At 40.8% G+C, this 22921-nt stretch overlaps 1 protein-coding gene across 6 annotated transcripts in view; it reads left to right on the top strand.

Annotated features, from left to right (window-relative positions):
• Positions 1–22921, top strand: part of LOC140211578 (dmX-like protein 1) — a 199880-nt gene that overhangs the window by 7031 nt on the left and 169928 nt on the right. For all 6 annotated transcript variants that reach the window (XM_072281438.1, XM_072281440.1, XM_072281439.1 and 3 more), the window contains exon 2: positions 15510–15635. In XM_072281438.1, the coding sequence (XP_072137539.1) occupies positions 15510–15635 (126 nt within the window). The remainder of the gene's footprint in view (positions 1–15509; positions 15636–22921) is intronic.

Below are 22921 nucleotides of genomic sequence, written 5' to 3' on the forward strand. Positions count from 1 at the left end.
GGGTTTCAAAACCTCCCTCTGCAGTTGGATACTGGACTTCTTAACAGTAAAGCCACATTCAGTTCGTTTGGGCAGTAATGTCTCTCATCCCATTATGCTGAGCACTGGCGCTCCTCAAGACTATGTGCTCAGCCCTCTGCTGATGCATGACTGTGTCACAGGATTACCTCAAACAGTGTCATCAAGTTTGTGGATGACACAACTGGTTGGTCTTATCAAGAACGATGACGATATGGAGTATAGAGAGGAAGTGGAGTGGCTAGAAGATTGGTGTGAGAAGAACAACCAAAGCATGAACGTGGAGAAGACAGCCAAATCATTGTGGACTTCAGGAAGGTGCAGACAAATCATCCCATCTGTGAAAACATGACTCCCCTGTAGAGAGACTTAAGTACACCAAGCTCCTGGGAGTTCTCATCACGGATGACCTCACCTGGTGGCTTAATATCATCTCTCTGAAAAAGAAAGCACAGCAGCGCCTCCACTTCCTGAGAAGATTGGGGCAAGCAAGGTTCACCCCCCCCCCCCCAACCCCAAACCATCTTAACTGCATTTTACAGGAAAACCATTGAGAGGATCCTGACAAGTTGCATCTCCATCTGGTATATGAGAGTTGTGGTAGAAAAGTAGCCATGATCTGTGTGGAGGTGGAATAGGTCAGTGAATGAAGTAGCATTCTAATTCTTATGTTCTTATGTTAAGTGTTTATTTTTCCAGCACAGATGAAGTTAGCATTGTGTCTCAGCCATTTATCTTATAGGATAAGTTCATACCACTTTAAGAAGGGATCAAGATGGCTGTAGTAATCAAAACCATATCAACGAAAGAAATGGATGACCATAGAATTTGCTCCAATCTGAGTCCCAGTAACAGACTAATCCTTGAGTGCTTCAATGCCAGTGTTGGGAAGGATAACTTTCTGTGAACAGGCAAGGAAGGGATAGGAAAAGCTAACCTATTGGACTGACCGTTCATAATAAGTCACTTCCATCATCCTAGCCACTGCAGCAATCACAACATTACAGAACAATCATTGTTTTAGAATTCAATGACACTGCAGGAAAACCAAGCTTGTCAGCACCACATATAATGGCATTTCCCCCTTCCTCATCTGAGTATGTCAGAGCCAGAGTGTTGCAATTCCTAGATCAGCTGTTCAGTATAACTAACACCCATGAAGAGAGCTACATTCTTTATGAATAGATGCTCAGGTTGATTTGAAGAGAATGTCTGGATTAAATTAACCTTAAACACAAGTGGTTTTCAATGTAGAGACGACATGTTTCGGGGGGGGGGGAACGTTTTAAAACACTGTGTGCAGTCATCTAAAGGCTCAAGTTTGATAGTGATGGCCTGTCCAGGTGGTAGGTGGTTAGAGTGCAGAAGATCCAGCAACTAACTGGAGACCATCAAGCCCTGTTAAGGTTATCTATAGCACATACACAAGGACCACCCCACCCGACCTCCATATCATTAACAACAAAAGAGAGTTTGAGGGCAGATCATCACTTCCTATGAAAGACCACACTAAGCAAGAATTTCTTTAATGCTCCTTGACTCCATTCCATTAGCAAACTTTCTGTGACAATCTTGGCAATGGCCTAGCCCAACAAGAGATTGAACGGCTGTCTGAACTCAAAAGCAAGAATGCCTCTAGTCTCGATCATACGCAATGCTGATTATTGGACTGGTAAAATAATTCTACTTTAAATTCACAACCTCGTCTCCTCTGTCTGAATTTGGAATAAGGAGAGAATGTCATAACATCTCAGATACTGTAATCATAACCATTTTTGAGAAAGAAGCCAATCTGAATGAAGTAATTACAGGAAGATGTCCCCTTCAGCCTGCCACTGGGAACATTTTGTTAAGAATCCTCCTTACAGTGACTAGAAGTTTTCTCCTTTATTCATAATTTGGACTCTCGAGAAAATTCAGGGGGGAGTATATCCACCTCTCTGACTTTGTTTTATAACCTTCACAAAGGCCTTCTACATCAAACAAAGAGGAAGTCTTCGCTCAAAAATTTATTTCTCCTGAATAACACATCATGAAGTGTCTTGTGTGAGATCTGCTATGATTCTCAGACATCCCACCTGTCCCGGAAGTTCCGGGAGTCTCCCGCATATTGTTAGCGGCTCCCTGACGCCCGCAAATTATATACAATATCCTGGAAATTGATTTTTTTTTGAGAGTTGGGGGGGAGGGAGAGAGAGAGACAGACAGACAGAGCGAGTGACAGACATAACGTGAGGGACAGAGAGAGCATCCTGATTGGTCTCTCTTTGTGCTTTGTGCTAAGTAGACCTATCAGTTTTCTCTGTGGGTGGGCTTTACAGTCGACCTCTCTCTCTCTTTCATTGTCCATCAGTTCAATTTAGTGTCCTGCAGCGCCATGGCAGAGTTTTCGAAAAAAAGAAAATATAAAACGTACTTCACCCCAGACTACACTAAAGTGTACCCCTGCCTAATAGGAGTTAAAAATAATGACAGTGTTGCTCGCTGCACTGTTTGCAACAGTGACTTTTCTATTGTCCATGGTGGGTTAAATGACTGTAAAAGATATGTTGAGGTGTGTTTAACAGGTGTCATTCATTCATTAGCATAGCTAACATTATTTAAACTAGCTGACTGGCTGCTAAGGAGCTACTCTATTGATGTCCTAAGTGATGAGGCCAAACTCCCTGTAGACTTGCTTAAAGTTATAATAGAATTAAAAAATGACTACATGATAATATTATATAATTGTGAATCTGATGTCTTGCAAAATTGACAAATTCATTGACACAGACTGCTATGAGGTTGAGACTTCCAGCAAAATGCGGAAATCTGCCAAGCAAGCCACGTCACAGTACAAGGAAAGTTTGCAAAAGAAATAAAAAAGCTATTTGCATTAGCATTGAGACTGCCAACAAAATACTCAACAAGGAATGAGTATGTGTGTGTGTGTGTGTGTATATATATATGTGTGTGTGTGTGTATATGTGTGTGTGTGTATGTATGTATATATTTCAATGTGTGGTCAAATAAATTGCTGTGTTCTTTCATAATCAAATGTCCTGTATACATACACCCTTGGAGGTCGACCTGGGCGGGGGGGCTACCTCTCTGAAATGAGTTTTTACAGGGTGGGATGTCTGGATTCTAGCTATTTAATTTATTACAGATCCATTCTCAATGTAGACTAGTGTTGAGTGAGGGCTGTGTCATTGATCTTGATACTGCATCTTCAATGGAAGATTGTTCAATTTTTATTTGCACTTCAGAACAGGATAATTGAATCTCGGTCTTTGAATTGCGTCATATTTGTGCTTTGTGTATAGCACATTTGCAGGCTGTGTTGTGTATCACGTTGACTCATTGGTCTTCAAGTAAGTATCCAGTAACCCACTACATTACTTTTCCTCAATCACCCAACAACCAAAGTCCATGGAAAACATAGTAGCTCTTATCACATGGGAACTATTGTAAGTGAACACAGACAAGCCAAAATTTACTTGTATTCCAGTTTTGCCTTTAATTAATTATGGTCTTCAAACATTTTTAATATGTCCCAGCACCAATCTTATTCACCAAGCTTGCAGTGATTTTCAACCTCCTCTAGGAATTAGAGACACAAACTGTTACTTTAGGCACCTTAAGCTCTGGGAGAAGTGCCTCCAAGACCAAGTATAAATAATAGAAGCAGAGTATAACGTTGCTAACCATCCACCTATCCCATCAAATACCATCTGTATCATTACTTGTGGATACTAAAGTAGTTTCTTCCGGCGCCTTGAGTTTGAAGAACTGCAGAAGAAGACGAGGGAAATTTTTTGGGATTTTTGAAGTGTTTTATTTCACATTTTTAAAAAGTGTGGAAGTATTTTAATTTTTAATCGTTACTAGAACTTCTACACCCCCTACAGCTGTGTGGACAAGCAGGATTGATTTTTAATCCAATTTGGAGAAGTTTAAATGAATGAAATATGTGTGAGGTGGCTAGACTCTTAAAATAATTGCACCATCACTGTGATGAAATTCCGATACAGCTTTTGGCATGTAGGTGGATATTTGACCTTGTCTCCAGCAAGTACTTGTTCTGCAAGGGTGGTTTAAGTCCATGAGGTGGTATAATGAAGCTCAAATAAAACTGCAGATGCTAGAAATTTAAGATTTTTTTAAAAATGCTGGCCAGTTTGCATCTGTGAGAAGAGCAACAATTAAAATTTTGGGTTGAATATTCATTCGTTGTGACATAATTAGCCAGGCGATAACTGAAGTGACTTGATAATGAGCATAAGGAACTATAATTTATGATTGACATAAATAGTGTCGGGAGTACACTATTTATTCAAGAGCGTGTAGAAAGTCTGTCGCCATTGACAGCGTGCATCCCAGCTGACACAATGATTTCCTAATACTAGGATAGGTTAACACTAATGCAAAATCGGGAGAGCTTTGTATATTTAGTCTCTTGATGCTAAGTTGCTGAACATACTTCCAGTAAGATGGTAGTGTACTCTGACATAGCGGCCTCTCTGGGTCCAAACAAAGGTGCAGTGGCTTGCCCTTTACGTCTTTTATGTGATCACAAGGCACTGCTGGTTATCAAGAACATCAGGTACTGCAGGTCAACCCCACTAACCAGTTGCTCGATAGCAGTGGAGCTAAATTTGTTGCATGTAATATTGCAGCTGGATTCAGCTACCCAGGAAAGGAGGTTTCAGAGGTGGTGCATGGAGGTGGTCCGCCATCCAACAGACAATGGAATTGAATGGCTTAGACGTTTTTATTGTGATTGCAAGACCCTACTGGATATTGCAGATGTGAAATACTGTGAGTCCGATGATGGGAGAGCTGCGTTGCCTTGGTTGTTGCACAGACAATGCCCTCACGCCTCAAGGTCACATGTTGCAAACGCCAGTGCTGGCTGTGTGCCGTGGATTCTGTACTAGTTCGGGGGGTTGGTCCTTCTCATTAGTGTTGCCTTCAGTAATCACTTGCTAAAAATTGAGCTGTATTGCATTCATCTGCAGCTCCACTTGCACAAGGTGAGGCTTATTCTTGCATAAATATGGCTCCAGGACAACATCGGCACACCATCGATCTACAAGTCATGACATTCAGGGACTTGGGTTAAACTAGTATTTTTATATACTTTGTAACTGTTTTTCTGCTGTATATGCTGTGTGTAACTATTGGATACCTTGCACCTTGGCCCCAAAGGAATGCTGTTTCATTTGGCTGTATCATGTATGTGTATGATTGAATGACAATTAAACTTTAACTTGTACTTGATTCCTCCTTCCTGTTTCTTCCCTGATGTGAAGAGTAGACTACTCATTGTCATGGTGGCCCATGTCATTATCAAGCACCAGGTGTCTTCTGGTAATCAGTCAGAACAGAGAATTTACAAAAAAGATCATACTTGCTTGAGGTTCCTTCAGCAGTTGTATCAGTTACCTGAAAACCTTGTGTAGTACAGTGCCTTCTGCAATTAAATGTCATCATGTGAGTGTGGAGTATCAGGCAAAGCTCTGCCCACAGAACAACTAATTAATGGATGTGGGTAGCTTCGGCTAGTTTTCAATACTCAAGTGCATAATGTTTTGTGCATTACAGAATGTTCTAAAACTGCAAGTACTTATAATAATTAAAATTAAAAGAAACTTTTTTAACAGCTTAAACTATTGGTGGCCTACAATTTTATACAAAGCTTTCCCTATTTTGTATTAGTATACAAGGACTGCAAGGGCCTAATTTTGGGGAAAGCTTTGCAGTTTTTTTTCCTACAATTGATGGTGAGAGGAGGAAAGGGGTGAAGCCAGTTAACATCTTTGGGCTCAGCTCCAGAGATTAAAGCAAGGAGAATGCCATGGAAGGCAGAAGAGTGGCTATGGTATTGGTTGAATCAGTGGACTGGGCCATGTTCAAGGACTCATTTGTGGATCTGAGTGAATACACCATGGCTATCATGGTCCTTATACAGTCAGTTGTAGATAAGTGCATTAATCATTCAGTGTCTTCCCTAACCAGAAACCCTGGATGAACCATGAGATCTGCAGGTTGTTGACAGCCAGATCAGAGGCATTTGAGAGGTCCACATACACTTTGGAAAGCCATCTCACGGGTGGTGGCAATTGTGGACTAAACTTGAATCAAAGAAGGATGCTCAACAGTTATGGCAGAGCTTAAATACAATCACCTTTCTTATAAAGTAAAATTGAGTGCCATAGGCAACAACAGGGTTTCGCTTCCAGATGAGCTCGATGCCTTTTATGCTCGCTTCGACTATCAAAACATGGAAGAACCTTCATGAACTCCCACAGCGGATGACCCTGTGATTTCAGTCTCTGAGGCCGCCATGTGGGTTTTCAGAAGACTGAATTCACGAAAAGTATCCAGTCCAGTTGGGGTACCTGGCCATGTACTAAACACCTGTGCTGATCAGCTGGCTGGAGTGTTCACTGAAATCTTTAACCTCTCACTTTGGCAGTCTGGTACCCACCTGATTCAAGCAGGCTTCACTTGAACGGTGGATGAGAAGAACATAGTAACCTGCCTCAATGAGTATCATAGAGTAGCACTTACATCCACAGTGATGAAGTGTTTTGAGAGGTTGGTGATGAAACACATCAAGTCCTGTCTTAGAAATGACTTGGATCCTCTCCAATTTGCCTTCTGGTGCAACAGGCCAATAGCAGCTGCCATTTCATTGGCTCTTCACTCAACCCTGGAACATCTGGACAGCAAAGCTACATACATCAGGATACTTTTTTTTGACTACAGCTCCACGTTCAATACCATCGTCTCTCAAAACGAATCCATAAGCTTCAAGACTTCGGCCTCAGTGCCTTCCTGTGCAATTGGATCGTCGATTTCCTCACCTGCAGACTCCAGTCACTTTGGATTGGCAACATCTCCACATTCTCCACAAGCACTGGTGCACCATAGTCTGTGTGCTTAGCGCCCTAGTCTACTCACGTATGACTCTGTGGCTAAGCACAGCTTCAATGCCATATTTAAGTTTGCTGACAATGCCACTGTTGTAGGCTGATTCAAAGGTGGCGCTGATTGAGCTTATTGGAGAGAAATTGAAAATCTGGCTGTAGGGTGCCACAACAACAATCTCTTACTCAATGTCAGCAAGACCAAAGAGCTGGTTATTCAGTTGAGGAGGAACCAGAGGTCCATAAGCCAGTTATTATCGGAGGATCAGAGGTGAAGAGGTTCAACAACTTTAAATCCCTTGGTGTTATTATTTCAGAGGACCTGTCCTTGGTGCAGTGCATAAGTGCAATTACTGAGAAAGCAAGACAGCATGTCTACTTCCTTAGAAATTTGTGAAGATTTAGAATGACATCTAAAACTTTGACAAACAGACTGCTTCACAGCCTGATATAGCTTTGAACTGAAAGTGCTACAAAAAGTAGCGGATATGGCCCAGTGCATCACGGGTAAAAGCTCTGCTCTCCATTGAGCATATCTACATGGAGAATTGTCACAGGAAAGCAGCATCCATCATCGAGTCTCCCTCCACCCAGCCCATGCTTCTTTGGCACTGCTTCCACTAAGAAGGTGGTGCAGGAGCCTCAGGACCTATATCACCAGGTTCAGGAGTAATTATTACCCCTCAACCATCAGGCTCTTCACTCAACTTCACTTGCCCCATCACAGAAATGTTCCCACCATCTATGGACTTATTTTCAAGGACTCTTCATCTGTTGTTCGCGGTATTTTTTGTTTGTTTGTGTGTTTATTTATTTATTTATTATTTCTTTTTGTATTTGCACATGTTGTCTTCTGCACACTGGTTGAATGTCCAAGCTGGTGCAGTCTTTCATTGGTTATTATTCTATTATTGAGTATGCCCAGAAGACAATGAATCTCAGGGTTGTATATGGTGACATGTATGTACTTTGACAATAAACTTACTTTGAAATGTATCTGGCTTTTCTCTGGGTGTTTTAGTTTCTTCTTATTTCAAAGATGTGCTGATAGATTAAGTTATTACTGTAAATGAGCCCTAGTGTGATGGGTGCTAGGAAAATTAAGGAATTTGTAAGAATGGACTGTTCGGAATACTTAAAAGTGCCAGTGGAGACTTTGTGGGCTGAATAGACATGTTCTATTGCCTTGAACAAAACTATAAAACCTGTCAAAATTGGCATGTCTTTTCCAAACCAAAGTTGTCTTAAGTTTTAAGAGCTTTTTACTGAAATTGTCATAGGTTTCTCCAAATGATTCCCACCTACAGTATAACATTGTTATTTTGCACTCTGTTCTCAGCGGTTGTAACCCTACTCTGCTGATACCTGGATAGCATTGTAATATCAGTACTCTGCTAGCTTTCTGAAAATAGGAAATAATAACATTCAAGAGAAAAATCTGCAAATGCTGAAAATCCAAGCAACACATACAATGCTGGAAGAACTCCGCAGGTCACACGGCAACTGTGGAAAATAGTAGTTGATGTTTCGGACTGAGACCCTTCATCAGGACTGGGCGGGGGGTGGGGGTGGGGAAGGGGAAGAGGATTCAGAGTAAGAAGGCGGGGGGAGGGGAGGAGGAAACACAAGGTGATAGGTGAAACCAAGAAGTGGGGAGGGGTGAAGTAAAGAGCTGGGAAGTTGGTTGGTGAAAAAGATACAGGACTGGAGAAGGGGAGGATCTGATAGAGGACAGAAGGCCATGGAAGAAAGAAAAAGGGAGGAGCACCAGAGGGAGGTGATGGGCAGATAAGGAGAGAGGGGAATGGCGAGGTGGGGAGGAGTACATTACCAGAAGTTCGAGAAATTGATGTTCATGCCATCAGGTTGGAGGCTACCCAACCAGAATATAAGGTGTTGCTCCTCCAACCTAAGTGTGGCCTCATTGCGACAGTAGAGGAGGCCATTGACTGATATTTAGGAATAGGAATGGGAAGTGGAATTAAAATGGGCGACCACTGGGAGATCCTGCTTTTTGTGGCGGATGGAGCGTAAGTGCTCAGTGAAGTGATCTCCCATTCTGCATTGGGTCTCACATATGTACAGGAGCCACACCGTGAGCACCAGATACAGTAGGTGACCTCATCAGACTCACAGGTGAAGGATCGCCTCACTTGGAAGGACTGTTTGGGGTCCTGAATAGTAGCGAGGGAGGAGGTGTAGGGGCAGGTGAAGCACTTGTTTCGCTTCCAAGGATAAGTGCCAGGAGGGAGATCAGTGGGGAGGGACGAATGGACAAGGGAGTAGCATTGCAGAAAGTTGAGAGGGAAGGGAAAGGTGTGCTTGGTGGTGCATTCCTGCTGGAGATGGTGGAAGTTATGGAGAATTATGTGCTGGACGAGGAGGCTGATGGGGATGGTAGGTGAGGACAAGAGGAGCCCTGTCCCTCGTGGGATCGCGGGAGGATGGTATGAGGGTAAACGTGCATGAAATGGAAGAAATTCTGTTGCGGGCAGTGTTGATGGTGGAGGAGGGGAAGCCCCTTTCTTTGAAGAAGGAGGACATCTCCTTAGTTCTGGAATGAAAGCCTCATCCTGCGAGCAGATGTGGCGGAGTCAGAGGAATTGAGAGAAGGGGATGGCATCTTTACAAGTAACAGGGTGGGAAGAGGTATAGTCCAGGTAGGCTCTGGTGCTCCTCTCTCCTTTTTGTTCCTTGGCTTTCTGTCGTCACTTATTGGGTTCCCCCTTTTCCAGCTCTTTGTCCCTTTCACCAATTGACTTAGAAACCATAGAAACTACAGCACAGGAACAGGCCCTTTGGCCCTTAGCTGTGCCGAACCATTTTCTGCCTAGTCCCACTGACCTGCACACGGGCCATATCCCTCCATACACCTCCCATCCATGTATCTGTCCAGTTTATTCTTAAATGTTAAAAAAGAACCCGCATTTACCACCTCGTCTGGCAGCTCATTCCATACTCCCACCACTCTCTGTGTGAAGAAGCCCCCCAATGTTCCCTTTAAACTTTTCCCCCCTCACCCTTAACCCATGTCCTATGGTTTTTTTTCTCCCCTTGCCTCAGTGGAAAAAGCCTGCTTACATTCACTCTATCTATACCCATCATAATTTTATATACCTCTATCAAATCTCCCCTCATTCTTCTACGCTCCAGGGAATAAAGTCCTAACCTATTCAACCTTTCTCTGTAACTGAGTTTCTCAAGTCCTGGCAACATCCTTGTAAACCTTCTCTGCACTCTTTCAACCTTATTTATATCCTTCCTGTAATTTGGTGACCAAAACTGAACACAATACTCCAGATTCGGCCTCACCAATGCCTTATACAACCTCATCATAACATTCCAGCTCTTATACTCAATGCTTTGATTAATAAAGGCCAATGTACCAAAAGCTCTCTTTACGACCCTACCTACCTGTGACGACAATTTTAGGGAATTTTGTATCTGTATTCCCAGATCCCTCTGTTCCACTGCACTCCTCAGTACCTTACCATTAACCCTGTATGTTCTACGTTGGTTTGTCCTTCCAACGTGCAATACCTCACACTTGTCAGTATTAAACTCCATCTGCCATTTTTCAGCCCATTTTTCCAGTTGGTCCAAGTCCCTCTGCAGGCTCTGAAAACCTTCCTCACTGTCAACTATACCTCCAATCTTTGTATCATCAGCAAACTTGCTGATCCAATTTACCACATTATCATCTAGATCATTGATATAGATGACAAATAACAATGGACCCAGCACTGATCCCTGTGGCACACCACTAGTCACAGGCCTCCACTCAGAGAAGCAATTCTCTACCACCACTCTCTGGCTTCTTCCATCGAGCCAATGTCTAATCCAATTTACCACCTCTCCATGTATACCTAGCGACTGAATTTTCCTAACTAACCTCCCATGCGGGACCTTGTCAAAGGCCTTACTGAAGTCCATATAGACAATATCCACTGCCTTCCCTTCATCCACTTTCCTGACAACCTCCTCGAAAAACTCCCAACAGATTGGTCAAACATGACCTACCACGCACAAAGCCATGTTGACTCTCCCTAATAAGCCCCTGTCTATCCAAATGCTTGTAGATTCTGTCTCTTAGTACTCCCTCCAATAACTTACCTACTACTGATGTTAAACTCACCGGCCTATAATTTCACGGATTACTTTTCGATCCTTTTTTAAACAACGGAACAACATGAGCCACTCTCCAATCCTCCGGCACTTCACCCGTAGACAGGGACATTTTAAATATTTCTGCCAGGGCCCCCGCAATTTCAACACTAGTCTCCTTCAAGGTCCGAGGGAACACTCTGTCAGGTCCCGGGGATTTATCCGCTTTAATTTTCCTCAAGACAGCAAGCACCTCCTCCTTTTCAATCTGTACAGTTTCCATGGTCTCACTACTTGATTCCCTCAATTCCATAGATTTCATGCCAGCTTCCTTAGTAAATACAGACGCAAAAAAGCTATATAAGATCTCCCCCATTTCCTTTGGTTCCGCACAAAGCCGACCACTCTGATCTTCAAGGGAACCAATTTTATCCCTTACAATCCTTTTGCTCTTAATATACTAGTAAAAGCTGTTTGGACTATCCTTTACTTTGACTGCCAAGGCAACCTCATGTCTTCTTTTTGCCCTCCTGATTTCTTTCTTAAGTATTTTCTTGCACTTCTTATACTCCTCGAGCACCTGATTTACCCCTTGTTTCCTATACATTTCATACAACTCCCTCTTCTTCTTTATCAGAGTTGCAATATCCCTTGAGAACCAAGGTTCCTTATTCCTATTCAATTTGCCTTTAATCCTGACAGGAACATACAAACTCTGCACTCTCAAAATTTCCCCTTTGAAGGCTTCCCACCTACCAATCACATCTTTGCCAGAGAACAACCTGTCCCAATTCACGATTTTTAGATCCTTTCTTATTTCTTCAAATTTGGCCGCCTTCCAGTTCAGAACCTCAACCCTAGGACCAGATCTATCCTTGTCCATGATCAAATTGAAACTAATGGTGTTATGATCACTGGAACCAATGTGCTCCCCTACAGAGACTTCTGTCACTTGCCCTAATTCGTTTCCTAACAGGAGATCCAATATCGCATCCCCTCTATATATTGATTTAGAAAACTTTCCTGAACACATTTTACAAACTCTAAACCCCTAACAGTATGGGAGTCCCAATCAATGTATGGAAAATTAAAATCCCCTACCACCACAACTTTATGTTTCCTGCAGTTGCCTGCTATCTCTCTGCAGATTTGCTCTTCCAAGTCTCGTTGACTATTGGGTGGTCTGTAATACAATCCCACTAATGTGGCCATACCTTTCCTGTTTCTCCGCTCCACCCATAAGGACTCAGTAGACAAACCCTCTAATCTGTCCTGCCTGAGCACAGCTGTAATATTTTCCCTAACAAGCAATGCTACTCCCCCACCTTTCATTCCTCTGCCTCGATCACATCTGAAACATCGGAACCCTGGAATATTAAGCTGCCAGTCCTGCCCCTCCTGTAGCCAAGTTTCACTAATTGCTACAACATCATAATTCCACGTGTCAATCCACGCCCTCAACTCATCCGCCTTCCCCGAAATACTCCTAGCATTGAAATATATACACCTCAGAAGATTTTTACCACCACTCACAACCTTTCTATCAGCGGATTTGCTTAAACTTTCAACATCATTTATTTTCACCCCAGCCACACTGTCAGCTCTGGCACTCTGGTTCCCATCCCCCTGAAAATCTAGTTTAAAGCCTCCCCAATAGCACTAACAAACCTCCCTGAAAGGATATTGGTCCCCCTGTGGTTCAAGTGTAACCCGTCTTCCCAGGTCTTTACTTCCCTCTCATCCCGCCTCCTGGTTTCACTTATCACCTTGTGTTTCTTCCCCTCCCCCCACCTTCCTACTCCAACTCTTCATCTTTATTTTCTCTTCAGTCTTGAAGAAGGGTCTTGGCCCGAAATGTCGACAGTACTCTTTCACATAGATGCTGCCTGACCTTTTGTGTTCCTCCAGCATTGTGTGTGTGTGTGTGAGACAAATAATAATATTCCTGTTTTAACTGGTGAGAAGAAACCTGCTTGCCTCATCTTTTATTTTTTTTAAATTTTAGTGTCACATAGTAGAATAGTCCCTTCCAGCCCTTCAAACCACGTCATCCAGGAGCCCTTGCAACCCCGATTTAACCCTAACCCAATCATGAAACAATTTACAGTGACCAGTTGCCCTCCCCAGTATCCCAGTATGTCTTTGGACTCTTGGAGGAAACCGGATGACACAGGGAAAACACACGCTCCACAGGGAGAATGTATAGACACTACTTACAGAGGATGCTGGGACTGAACTTCAAACTCTGATGCCTCGAGCTGTGTTAGTGGCGCATTAACCTCTACGTTACTGTGGAGCCCAGTAAAGCCGTGTTCTTAATTCAGACTAATTACATGTGAGTGATAACTAGCAAGATAACATGATACAAGTTATTTAGTTTCTTCCATTTTGGGAATCCACACTTATGTCTTGAAGGGTTGAATGGTTTATCCAGACTTCATTATCTGGGACTACAGCAGTAATCCCTTTTATCAGATGCTGTGTAATCTGTTTTCTCACATGCACTGCTATTCGAGTCATAACAATGCAGGCATTGCACAGAGTTTCTTGGAAGTGTTTTTGACTTCATGAGTTTATTTGAACAAGTACAGTGAATTCTTGCTGAAACAAAGTTAACATTACTTGCCACCGGTTAAATATTCAATATGAAATATGCTTTTATAAAACTGATTTTCCATACATGGGTATTGCTGGTGAAGCCAGCATTTATTGTCCACCCCAATTGCCATGTGACAGATGACCTGTTGGCTTGAACTACTGGAAGCCCCTGTGAATGTTATTATGTATGAAGTTCCAGAATTTAAAATTAATGATAAGTGATCAACAGTTATATTTCCTAGTTAGAATAACATGTGTCTTGAAAGAGATGCCCTTGCAGGTTAAGTTATCTCCTATGTTACTATAATCTTATGTTTTTCATCCTCCCTAACTAGTATAAGCTTTATGCCAAAGCTCTGAAAATTGAAGGTGCAGTCAGGTGGAAATATTACCTGTTTGATTTGTACTGGTCCCATCTGTCCCAGAAATCTGATGGTCCTGCTTCTGCACTATGTCTTCAAGCATGCGTTTAGTCGTTCTATCCTCCTGATCCTGCAATGGAGGTAAAGCCCTCCCCACCATTGAGCATATCTACGAGAAGTGTTGTTGTAGGAAAGCAACATCCATCACTAATGACCCCCACAACCCAGGTCATGCTCTCTTCTTGTGGGTGTCATCAGAAAGAAGGTACAAGAGCCTCAGAACCTTCACCACCAGGTTCAGGAACAGGCATTATCCCTCAGCCATCAGGCTCTTCAACCAGGAGAGATAACTTCACTCAATTTCATTTGTCCCATCACTGAACTGTTCCCATAACCTATGGACTCATTTTCAAGGATTCTTCATCTTGTGTTCTCGATATTTATTGTTTATTTATTTTTTAAAATTTTTATATTTGTGCAAGTTGTTGCCTTTTGCACACTGATTGTCCATCCTGTTGGGTGCTGCCATTTATTGATTCTATTATGATTATTGGATTTATTGAGTATGCCTGCAAGAAAATGAATCTCAGGGTTGTATATGATAACATATTCGTACTTTGATAATAAATTTACTTTGCACTTAATATACCAAATAGAACTTGGATTAGAATTGGTATTGGTAGTGGTTTATCATTGTCACGTGTATCAAGATACAGTAAAAAGCTTGTGTTGGTTACTATTTATATAGATCAAATCATTATACAATGCATTAAGCTAGAATAAAGTAAAATGATAACAATGCAGAATTAAATGTAAAAGCTACCAAAAATTGCAGTGCAGCTAAATGATAAAATGCAAGATCATATCGAAGTAGATTGTGAGGCCAGGAATCCACGTTTTCATATGAGGTCCATTCAAGAGTCTGGTAACAGTGGAATAGAAGCTGTCTTTGAGCCTGGTGGTAGTTGTTATTGCCTTTATTTAATAGGCAGCACTGAAGCATAGTAGGCAGTGCTGCTACCTTGCTGCATAGAACCTGGATTCAGTCCTGAGTTCTATGTTATGTCTGCTCCCTGTGACCTTCCTCGGGTGCTGGAGTGACATGTTGGTTAGTAATTTAATTTGCTGCAGTTTCTCCACCCCCCCTCCCCAAAACACAGATGTAAGTGGGTGGCAGGAGAATCAGAGTAGAGTTGATGGGCCAAATGGCCTCCTATGTTATCAAAAATATTAAGTCACGAAAGAAAGTCAAACCTGTTTGCTCTATATTTGTGGTCTGTGTGATAATATTTAGGATTTTTCCATGTAAATTAAAATACCTTTTTATACCGTTTTGAGTTATTTGAGATTTTTTAAAATTGGTAAATATAATGACTCTAAATATTTGACTAAGTACAGGTACTCCAAAGTTTGAATTCATGCTTGCATTGCAGAAAAATCATGTTAATATTATAAATTTATTCTAATAGTTTTGTTGCATTTTACTAATCATTTATTTTTAATGTTTTAACAGGCCTATGCTTCAGGATGTGATATTGTGATTTTAGCGAGTGATTTTGAAAGACTTCAAATTATTCCTGGGGCCAAACATGGAAATATTCAAGTTGGATGTGTTGATTGTTCCATGCAGGAGGGAAAGGTATCTGCACGTTTTGGAAAACTTCTCATTTTATGTAACTTTTCTTTAGGGTTTTGATGACCACATTAAGTCCTAGAACTATGTTTTAGATTTCTATAGTTTAGTCATTAATTCCTTGGCCACTACACACTGACAACATAGTTGGCAGCATGTAGTACATAAGAGCTACAAGGTGCTATTTAACTCCTTAGCTCATTTTGCCATTTGCTTGGAGCATACTTGATTTGTATGTAACCTTCTATGTCTTGATTTTTACATTAAGTACCTTGCCCTATCAATTTGCTTAGCATTCCTCTCTAGTACTTCTGAAATCATTACCAGCAAAAACACTAAAGTGATTCTAAAAAAAAACCTGAGACTAGTGTTGAGATAACTAGTAAATACCAGGAAATGCAGAGGTACCCACATCCAGTGAACAAAACTAAAGTAAAAATGCATTTATTTTCATGTCTTATTCATGAGTATGTATGAGTAGCTTCTCTGAGTGCGAGAATGGATTTAGATATTAATGCAGGCATTCTTATCGCATATAATGTACTAGGTTCGAGAGTTACTTTTTAAAAAAAAGAACAAACCTATTTTATGTTACTGATGGACATCAGTTTTGACCAGATTTAAAAATTCTATTAGATAAGGAACAGAAATTAGAAGGTGAGTAGGAGGAATCTGCCAATCTGTGAGCCTTGAAAATTAAAAAGTGAAACATGAAAAGGTTTTAAGTTTTGTATCCATCTTTATCCATGCAACATATTAGCCATTAAGGTTCAAACAATAAATACTCTCAAATGACAGTTGATACTTACCTGAGTGCTGAAAAGGTCTGGGACCTAAATCAGTAAGATCCTTAATTGATTGTCAAGGAATGAGCTACCAAGCAGCGTCTTGGAAACTTGGCAAGTATCTGCACACTCTTAAAAAGATGGCATATCAAAACTACTTTAATTCTATGCTGCATCAATAATGAAATCAATTATTTGGATTTTGCTTGAAAGTCAGCTCAAGAATTATTTTGTGAATATAAACCAAATATATTAAGATGAAGTTCTGATGAAGCATTTTATGTGTATTTGTGTTACTTCAGATTTGCAGCATCTGCAGAATCTCTTGTGTTTCTGTATTAAGCTGGGAAAGAATGTCCTGACCAAACCATTTCTTTCTTGGAATTGATTATATTTCAAATGGGTATTGGAAGATGTACTGTGTCAAGTCCTCCAGTGGGAATTTGGTGTTTGAAATAAAAGATCGTTCGTTTAAAAGTATACTTTATTGTTGCCAAACAAGTAGGTAAAATAGCAGAAATTAATGAGTATTGTTTGGAAGAACTGTGGTACGGGGATTGGCTGGGGAATAATGAATATGATGGTAAAGAATTGGTACAACAAATAATGTGATAGAGGAATTCGGTGAGTCACGCATCATCTGTGGTATGGGGGTGGAGGTGTTGCGGGTGATGACATGTCAGGTTGAAGCCTTGAGAGGAGACACATGACGGCAGAAGTAACTAGGATATCAGAGGGGCCCAGGTAGAGTTGCAAGACAAAAACTAGTGAATGATGGGCAGAGGCAGACAGAAAAATGGCAGTTGAAGTTAGGTGGGGTGGAGGGGACAGTTAGAACATAAAAGACATGTACATGTGCATGTACATGTTCTTCTGTTCTGTGATGTTGTGTGACCTCTTAACCTACTCAAAGGTCTATCTACCCCTTTGGTCCAACATAGCACTTCATTTTTCTATCATCCACATGCCTATCTCAGAATTTCTTAAAGCTGCTTAATATACCTGCCTTTACCGCCACCCCTGGCAGGATTTTCCATACACCTAGCACTGTCTGTGTATTTAAAAAAAAACCTTTGACATCCCATGCTATACTTCCCTCCGATAACCTTAAAATTATGCCTGTTCATATTAGCCATTTCTGTTCTGGCAATAAGTCTCTGACTATATACTTGATCTATCACTCATCATCTTGTACACTTCTATCAAGTCACCTTTCATTGTCCTTTACTCCAAAGAGAAAAACCCTAGTTCATTCAACCTACCCTCATAAAACATGCTCTCTAATCTAAGCAGGATCCTGGTGAATCTCCTCTGCACCTATGAGGAGAACTGAATACAATGTTCCAAGTATGGTCTAACCAGAGTGTTGTGGAGCTGTAATATTACCTCGTGGTTCTTGAACTCATTCCCCAGCCTAATGAAGTCCAACACATAACATACCTTCTTAACAATATCAACTTGTGTGGCAACTTTGAAGTATACATATGACTACATAAGGAATAATGTAGGTCGCATCCGGAATTTTTCTGGGTAGCGGACGACTTCCTCCCACGCCATTCTGACATAGTTGGAATTCGCATACGAGGCAAGTTACTGCAGTGGTTTGCCATTGCCTTCTGCCAGATGAGTTTTTTTTTCAAAGAGATCACCAGCTCTTAAACCCGCATGGGTGGAAAGCGTGCCGGGGGGAGCCAGCTGGGTTTGAACTTCAGAACCTCCGCCCCGCAGTCCAGCACTGATGCCACTACGCCACCAGCTGGAAGGAAGCATTGTAAAAGTGACACAGTTTAGGAGGATGAAATGTATAGTTTGGATATTAAACTTAATATAGAAAATTGTCAAACACATTTGTAACAGGGTCAAAATTGTAATTTTTATAGTACAGTTGTAGTTTTGTAACAATATTTGGTTTTGCACTTCAGGGTTATTGATGAAATCATTATGTCCTGAGATGTATAGTATTTTTTAACTGTTGCTTAGGTCAAACTGTGTTTATTAACCTTCATTCCTCAGATGCATATTTAACTGATAGAGAAATTGGATTGGAGTCATGCATGTTTTTGAGAGAGTTTGTCATTTTTAAAAGGCACATTGATGCTCTTTGAAGTTGTGTATATAGTTAAAGTCAGAATAACTTGTTGGGCGTATTGCTAATTATAATTTCTCTAAGGGTGTCCCAGATACGACATTTCCAAACTTGTCCATTCTTTGGGAATAGTTTTTTTGACTGAGCGCCAACATTGGGCTTCTCATGGAGCATCATAGGAAAATGTAAACTGGTAACTTGCTCTAATTTTCTGGCACTTTGGCGAATCTTTTCCAAGAAACTTCTATAGTAACAATTCTATTCATTTGCAACCTGTATAAATTCTGAAGAATCTCCTTTTGGGAGATAGTAGACAAAATGGATGAAATAAAAATTGAATAAGTGGAGATGCCAGCCACACTAGCAATGTTTAAAGTAAACCTGTCACTTGGTCTGAGTAGAATGCACCCTAAATCGCTGAAGGTGATTCAGAGAGAAGTTCCAATAAAATTTTCCATAATCTTCCAATCCCCCTGAAATATAGGTTCCAGACTTCTCGAAAATGACTGATGTAGCATACCTTTCTAAAAATGGAATCCCAGAAAACTATAAACCACTTAGTTTAGAATTGTATAATTGTAGAACATTTACAACACAAAGGTGTCCACTTGCAAGTGAAGACAATGTCACTTTACACTATTTTCCATCATTTAGTTTGCAATCCTGCATGTTCCAGCTCTTTGGGTAAATATTGAAATGCTATGTAAATATGATAATGGTGGTAGAGCACAAAAGCCTTTCAAGAAATGGGGTCTAGAGTCCTACCGTTCTCTAGATTGGGGAGAGATGTTCAACTGTCAAATCTTTCTGCTTGAAAGTAATTCTGCATAATTTTTGACCCTTATCCAGGTTAAGGTTAAATTGGGGTGTCAGGTGTTGCTGGAGTGGAGCTACTTGAAGGGCCAGAAGGGCCTGATCTGCACTGTACTGCTAAATAAAAATAAATAAAATAAATAAAAATAGAGCTTCATTTAATTTGTTCAACCACTAATAATTTGTACATCACAATCTCAAAGGAAACTTAGCAGGAACAACCTTTCCTTAAGGCTAGAAGTTTCCAGACCCAATACCATCCTTTGCACCGAACAAGGTACAGAGGGAATTTACAATGACAATTTTCCTGTAATGTGGAGACCAGAATTGTGCATAGGACATGAGCTGTGGTCTAACTAATATTGGATATACGTGCAGTATAACAGGCTACTCTTGTAATCCTTCCCTCAGATAGAACAGGAAAACAGACCATGAGCCTTCATAACCATTATGTTGATTAAGGTCCTTGGACCACATCTCATGGTATTTTCTTTTTTGTTATGTATTTCCTTGTTGACCCTCCCAAATACATCAGCTCATTTTGGACTTAACCACTTTTATGCCTAACGAACCTGACCAATTATATTTTACTGCCCTTTAAAGCTGTTAACCACATGGTGTATTTTTATATAATTTTCAAACTACTTCAAACCTTACATACAAGTTTGAATTATTAATATACTATAGGAAAAAAGGAACCAAATACTAAGCTCCCTGGAACCTCAATAGCTATAGCTTTACAATCCCATGAATACCCATGGAAAATTCTCATCATAGAGAATAATGGATCCAATTTACCACTCTTCCTTGGGTCCAGTGGCATTTAATTTGTTTTGACCGGTTTACCATCTGGTAACATATGATAACCCTTGCTAAAAACTCATCCAAAATAATTCCTGCTCTGCTGGAATCAATATGTGTAACCACAGAAACAAAAGTTGTCTTCCCTGAAGGGAGAGGGTGCATATCCATTGTATTACTAATGATTTGAGTAGAAATAGGATCTCAGAGGTTAAAGATGCAATGAACTTGACTTTCTGTAAACATCAAACTTTTGTGGAATACTCCCAGAGCCTGGTACTCGTAAGTGCAGAAATAGGTGTTTAGTGATGGGAAAATTAGACAGGAGAAAGAGGTTTAGATTCTTTGGAATTTGAAACAACTTCTGAGGAAGATAAGAACTTGCTGCAAAGCTGAGCTCTCGTGGTTTTGGAATTGATGACACTCTCCAGAGGAACCCTTTCTCCTATCAGCATTCAAACTGGTTAGTGAGCAGGATACCCTATAGCGTGGTGGGGTAGGTGTGGGGGAATGTGCTCTTGAGTGAAAACATGTCTTCTTAACTATCCATTTGCTATTTTATTTTTGTTTGCCTAACTGTTACTTGGGCTTTCTCTGCCTTCATTTGCTGGAAACACCTGGGCATCACCTCCCTGATGTATGCAGTCCGTGGAACATTTGGATCTGCGGATGGTCCAAAGGAATGTTAGCTGTTGCTCTAGCTCCAAAACTCCAAAGTTATTAAGGGAACAATGAATTCAAAATTGTATCAAGACATTTTACAGGAGAATGTCCGGGTAGCACTCCATCACCAGAAACTTAATAGAAGTTGGATGATGCAACAAGACAATGATCCAAAACATGAGTAAATCAACAACAGAATGGTTTAAAGAGATGAAAATTTGTGTTTTGGAATGGCCAAATCGGAGTCCAGACCTTAACCCAATTGAGATGCTGCAGCATGACCTGAAGAAGACTGTTCATGTAAGGTATCCCAGAAATCCTGATGAACTGAACCAGTTCTGTATGGAGGAATGGTCTAAAATTTCTCCTTGCTGCAGTGCAAGCCTAATCAGCAGCTATAGGAAACATTTGGTAGAGGTTATTGCTGCTAAAGGAGATTCTACCAACTATTAAATACAAGGGTTCACGTAATTTTTCCAGACTGGACTGTGAATGATTAAACCATGTGTTCAATAAAGACATGAAAAGTGTGTTTTTAGTTTAGGCAGATTGTGCTTGATTATTTTCATGACCTGGATGAAGATCAGACCACATTTTATGAATAATTAATGCAGAAAGCCAGGGAATTACAATGGGTTCACAAACTTTTTCTTGAAACTGTATCTTTACCACCAAATTAAACAACAAATGATTTTTCATAACCCAAGAGCAGGGAAACGTTTTCACAGGAAACATCTCATGCTGGCTTGGCACCAGCTAAATGATTGTGAAACACATGACGTTGGATGCTATGTTTTGAAATCCAAATACTACTGTATACACATCAGTATTTGGAAAGTAAACCATTACAATAACAATACTATTTAGAAATGATGTTTTTAATTGTCTTTTTAAAAGGATAATATTTTTGAACAGGTCTTCTAAAATCCTTCAGTTATTTCAATCTGTTCTACTTTTAACAGTAAAACAAGCAACAAGACTCATCCATTTTCTTTAAAAATGTACTTTATAATTGATTAATTAGTTACAATAATTATGTCTGTTTAAAATTACTTTGGCACATGAGAATTTTTGTTATAAGTTTATCCTCGAATTGGTGCACGCTCTCAAATGTTCACCACCCCTGCCTTAGAATGTAATCCCTCAGGACAGGGGGATATGGCAACCAGCAACTGCAGCAAAGTGCTTATACTAATTTCCTGAAATTCCTGTCCTCCCTCTTGATTTTGAGCTTTTTTTTTCTTTATTACTTCTATCCTTTGTAATGAAGATTGTTTGCAATATATTTGTATTCTGAAAGAGTCATTAAGATATCTGTCACTGCATTTTGGTTGATGAATCCCTTAATAGCTAGTTAACTTCTGCTAGTTCTTCCCATTCACTCAAACTTACGTGGCTGGGCATTAGTGACTATGCAAGGAAAAACGGGGTAAATTGTACCAGTGATTCCTCTCCCTGTCACTCTAAACAGCTGTCATGCACGTTTCAAGGCATGCAGCACAATGCCAGCCACAAAATCCACCACCTTCCCAGGTGAGCAGCCATTGTCTGTAACAGCAGCAGATGTGAGAAGGACTGCAGAGTCAACCCCCATAAGGCAGCCAGGCCAAACAACATCCCAGGCAGAGTACTCAGGGAGTGTGCACACCAGATCTTCATGAACATCTTAAAAACTTCATTCATCCAGGCTGCTGTCCCCACATGCTTCAAATCAGCCTCCATTATCCTTGTATGAAAGAACTCTATACCTTCAGAACTAAACGACTATAGCCTGCTGGTACTGATGCCAATCATGAAATACTTTGAATGGCTGGTAATGGCACATTACAACAAAAACTCCATTCCTCCCATATTGGACCTTTATCAATATGCTTTCCAACAGAACTGCTCTGTGACAAATTTCATAGCACATGTCATACACCTGGTCTTGACACCTAGTAAACAAGGATACTTGCGTCAGAATGCTGTTTCTGGATTTTATTTTGGCATTCAACACTATTGTCCCACAGACTTTGGTGAACAAAGTCCTACTCCTGGGTCAAAATGCACCACTGTGCAACTAGGTGTTGGACTTCCTAATGAAGACCATAGGCAGGATGCACAATCATTCCTCTGTACCACCCTCCCATCCTCAGCCTCCCAGG

The sequence above is a fragment of the Mobula birostris genome, chromosome 17 (genome assembly GCF_030028105.1).
Source record: "Mobula birostris isolate sMobBir1 chromosome 17, sMobBir1.hap1, whole genome shotgun sequence".
Lineage (NCBI taxonomy): Eukaryota > Metazoa > Chordata > Chondrichthyes > Myliobatiformes > Myliobatidae > Mobula > Mobula birostris.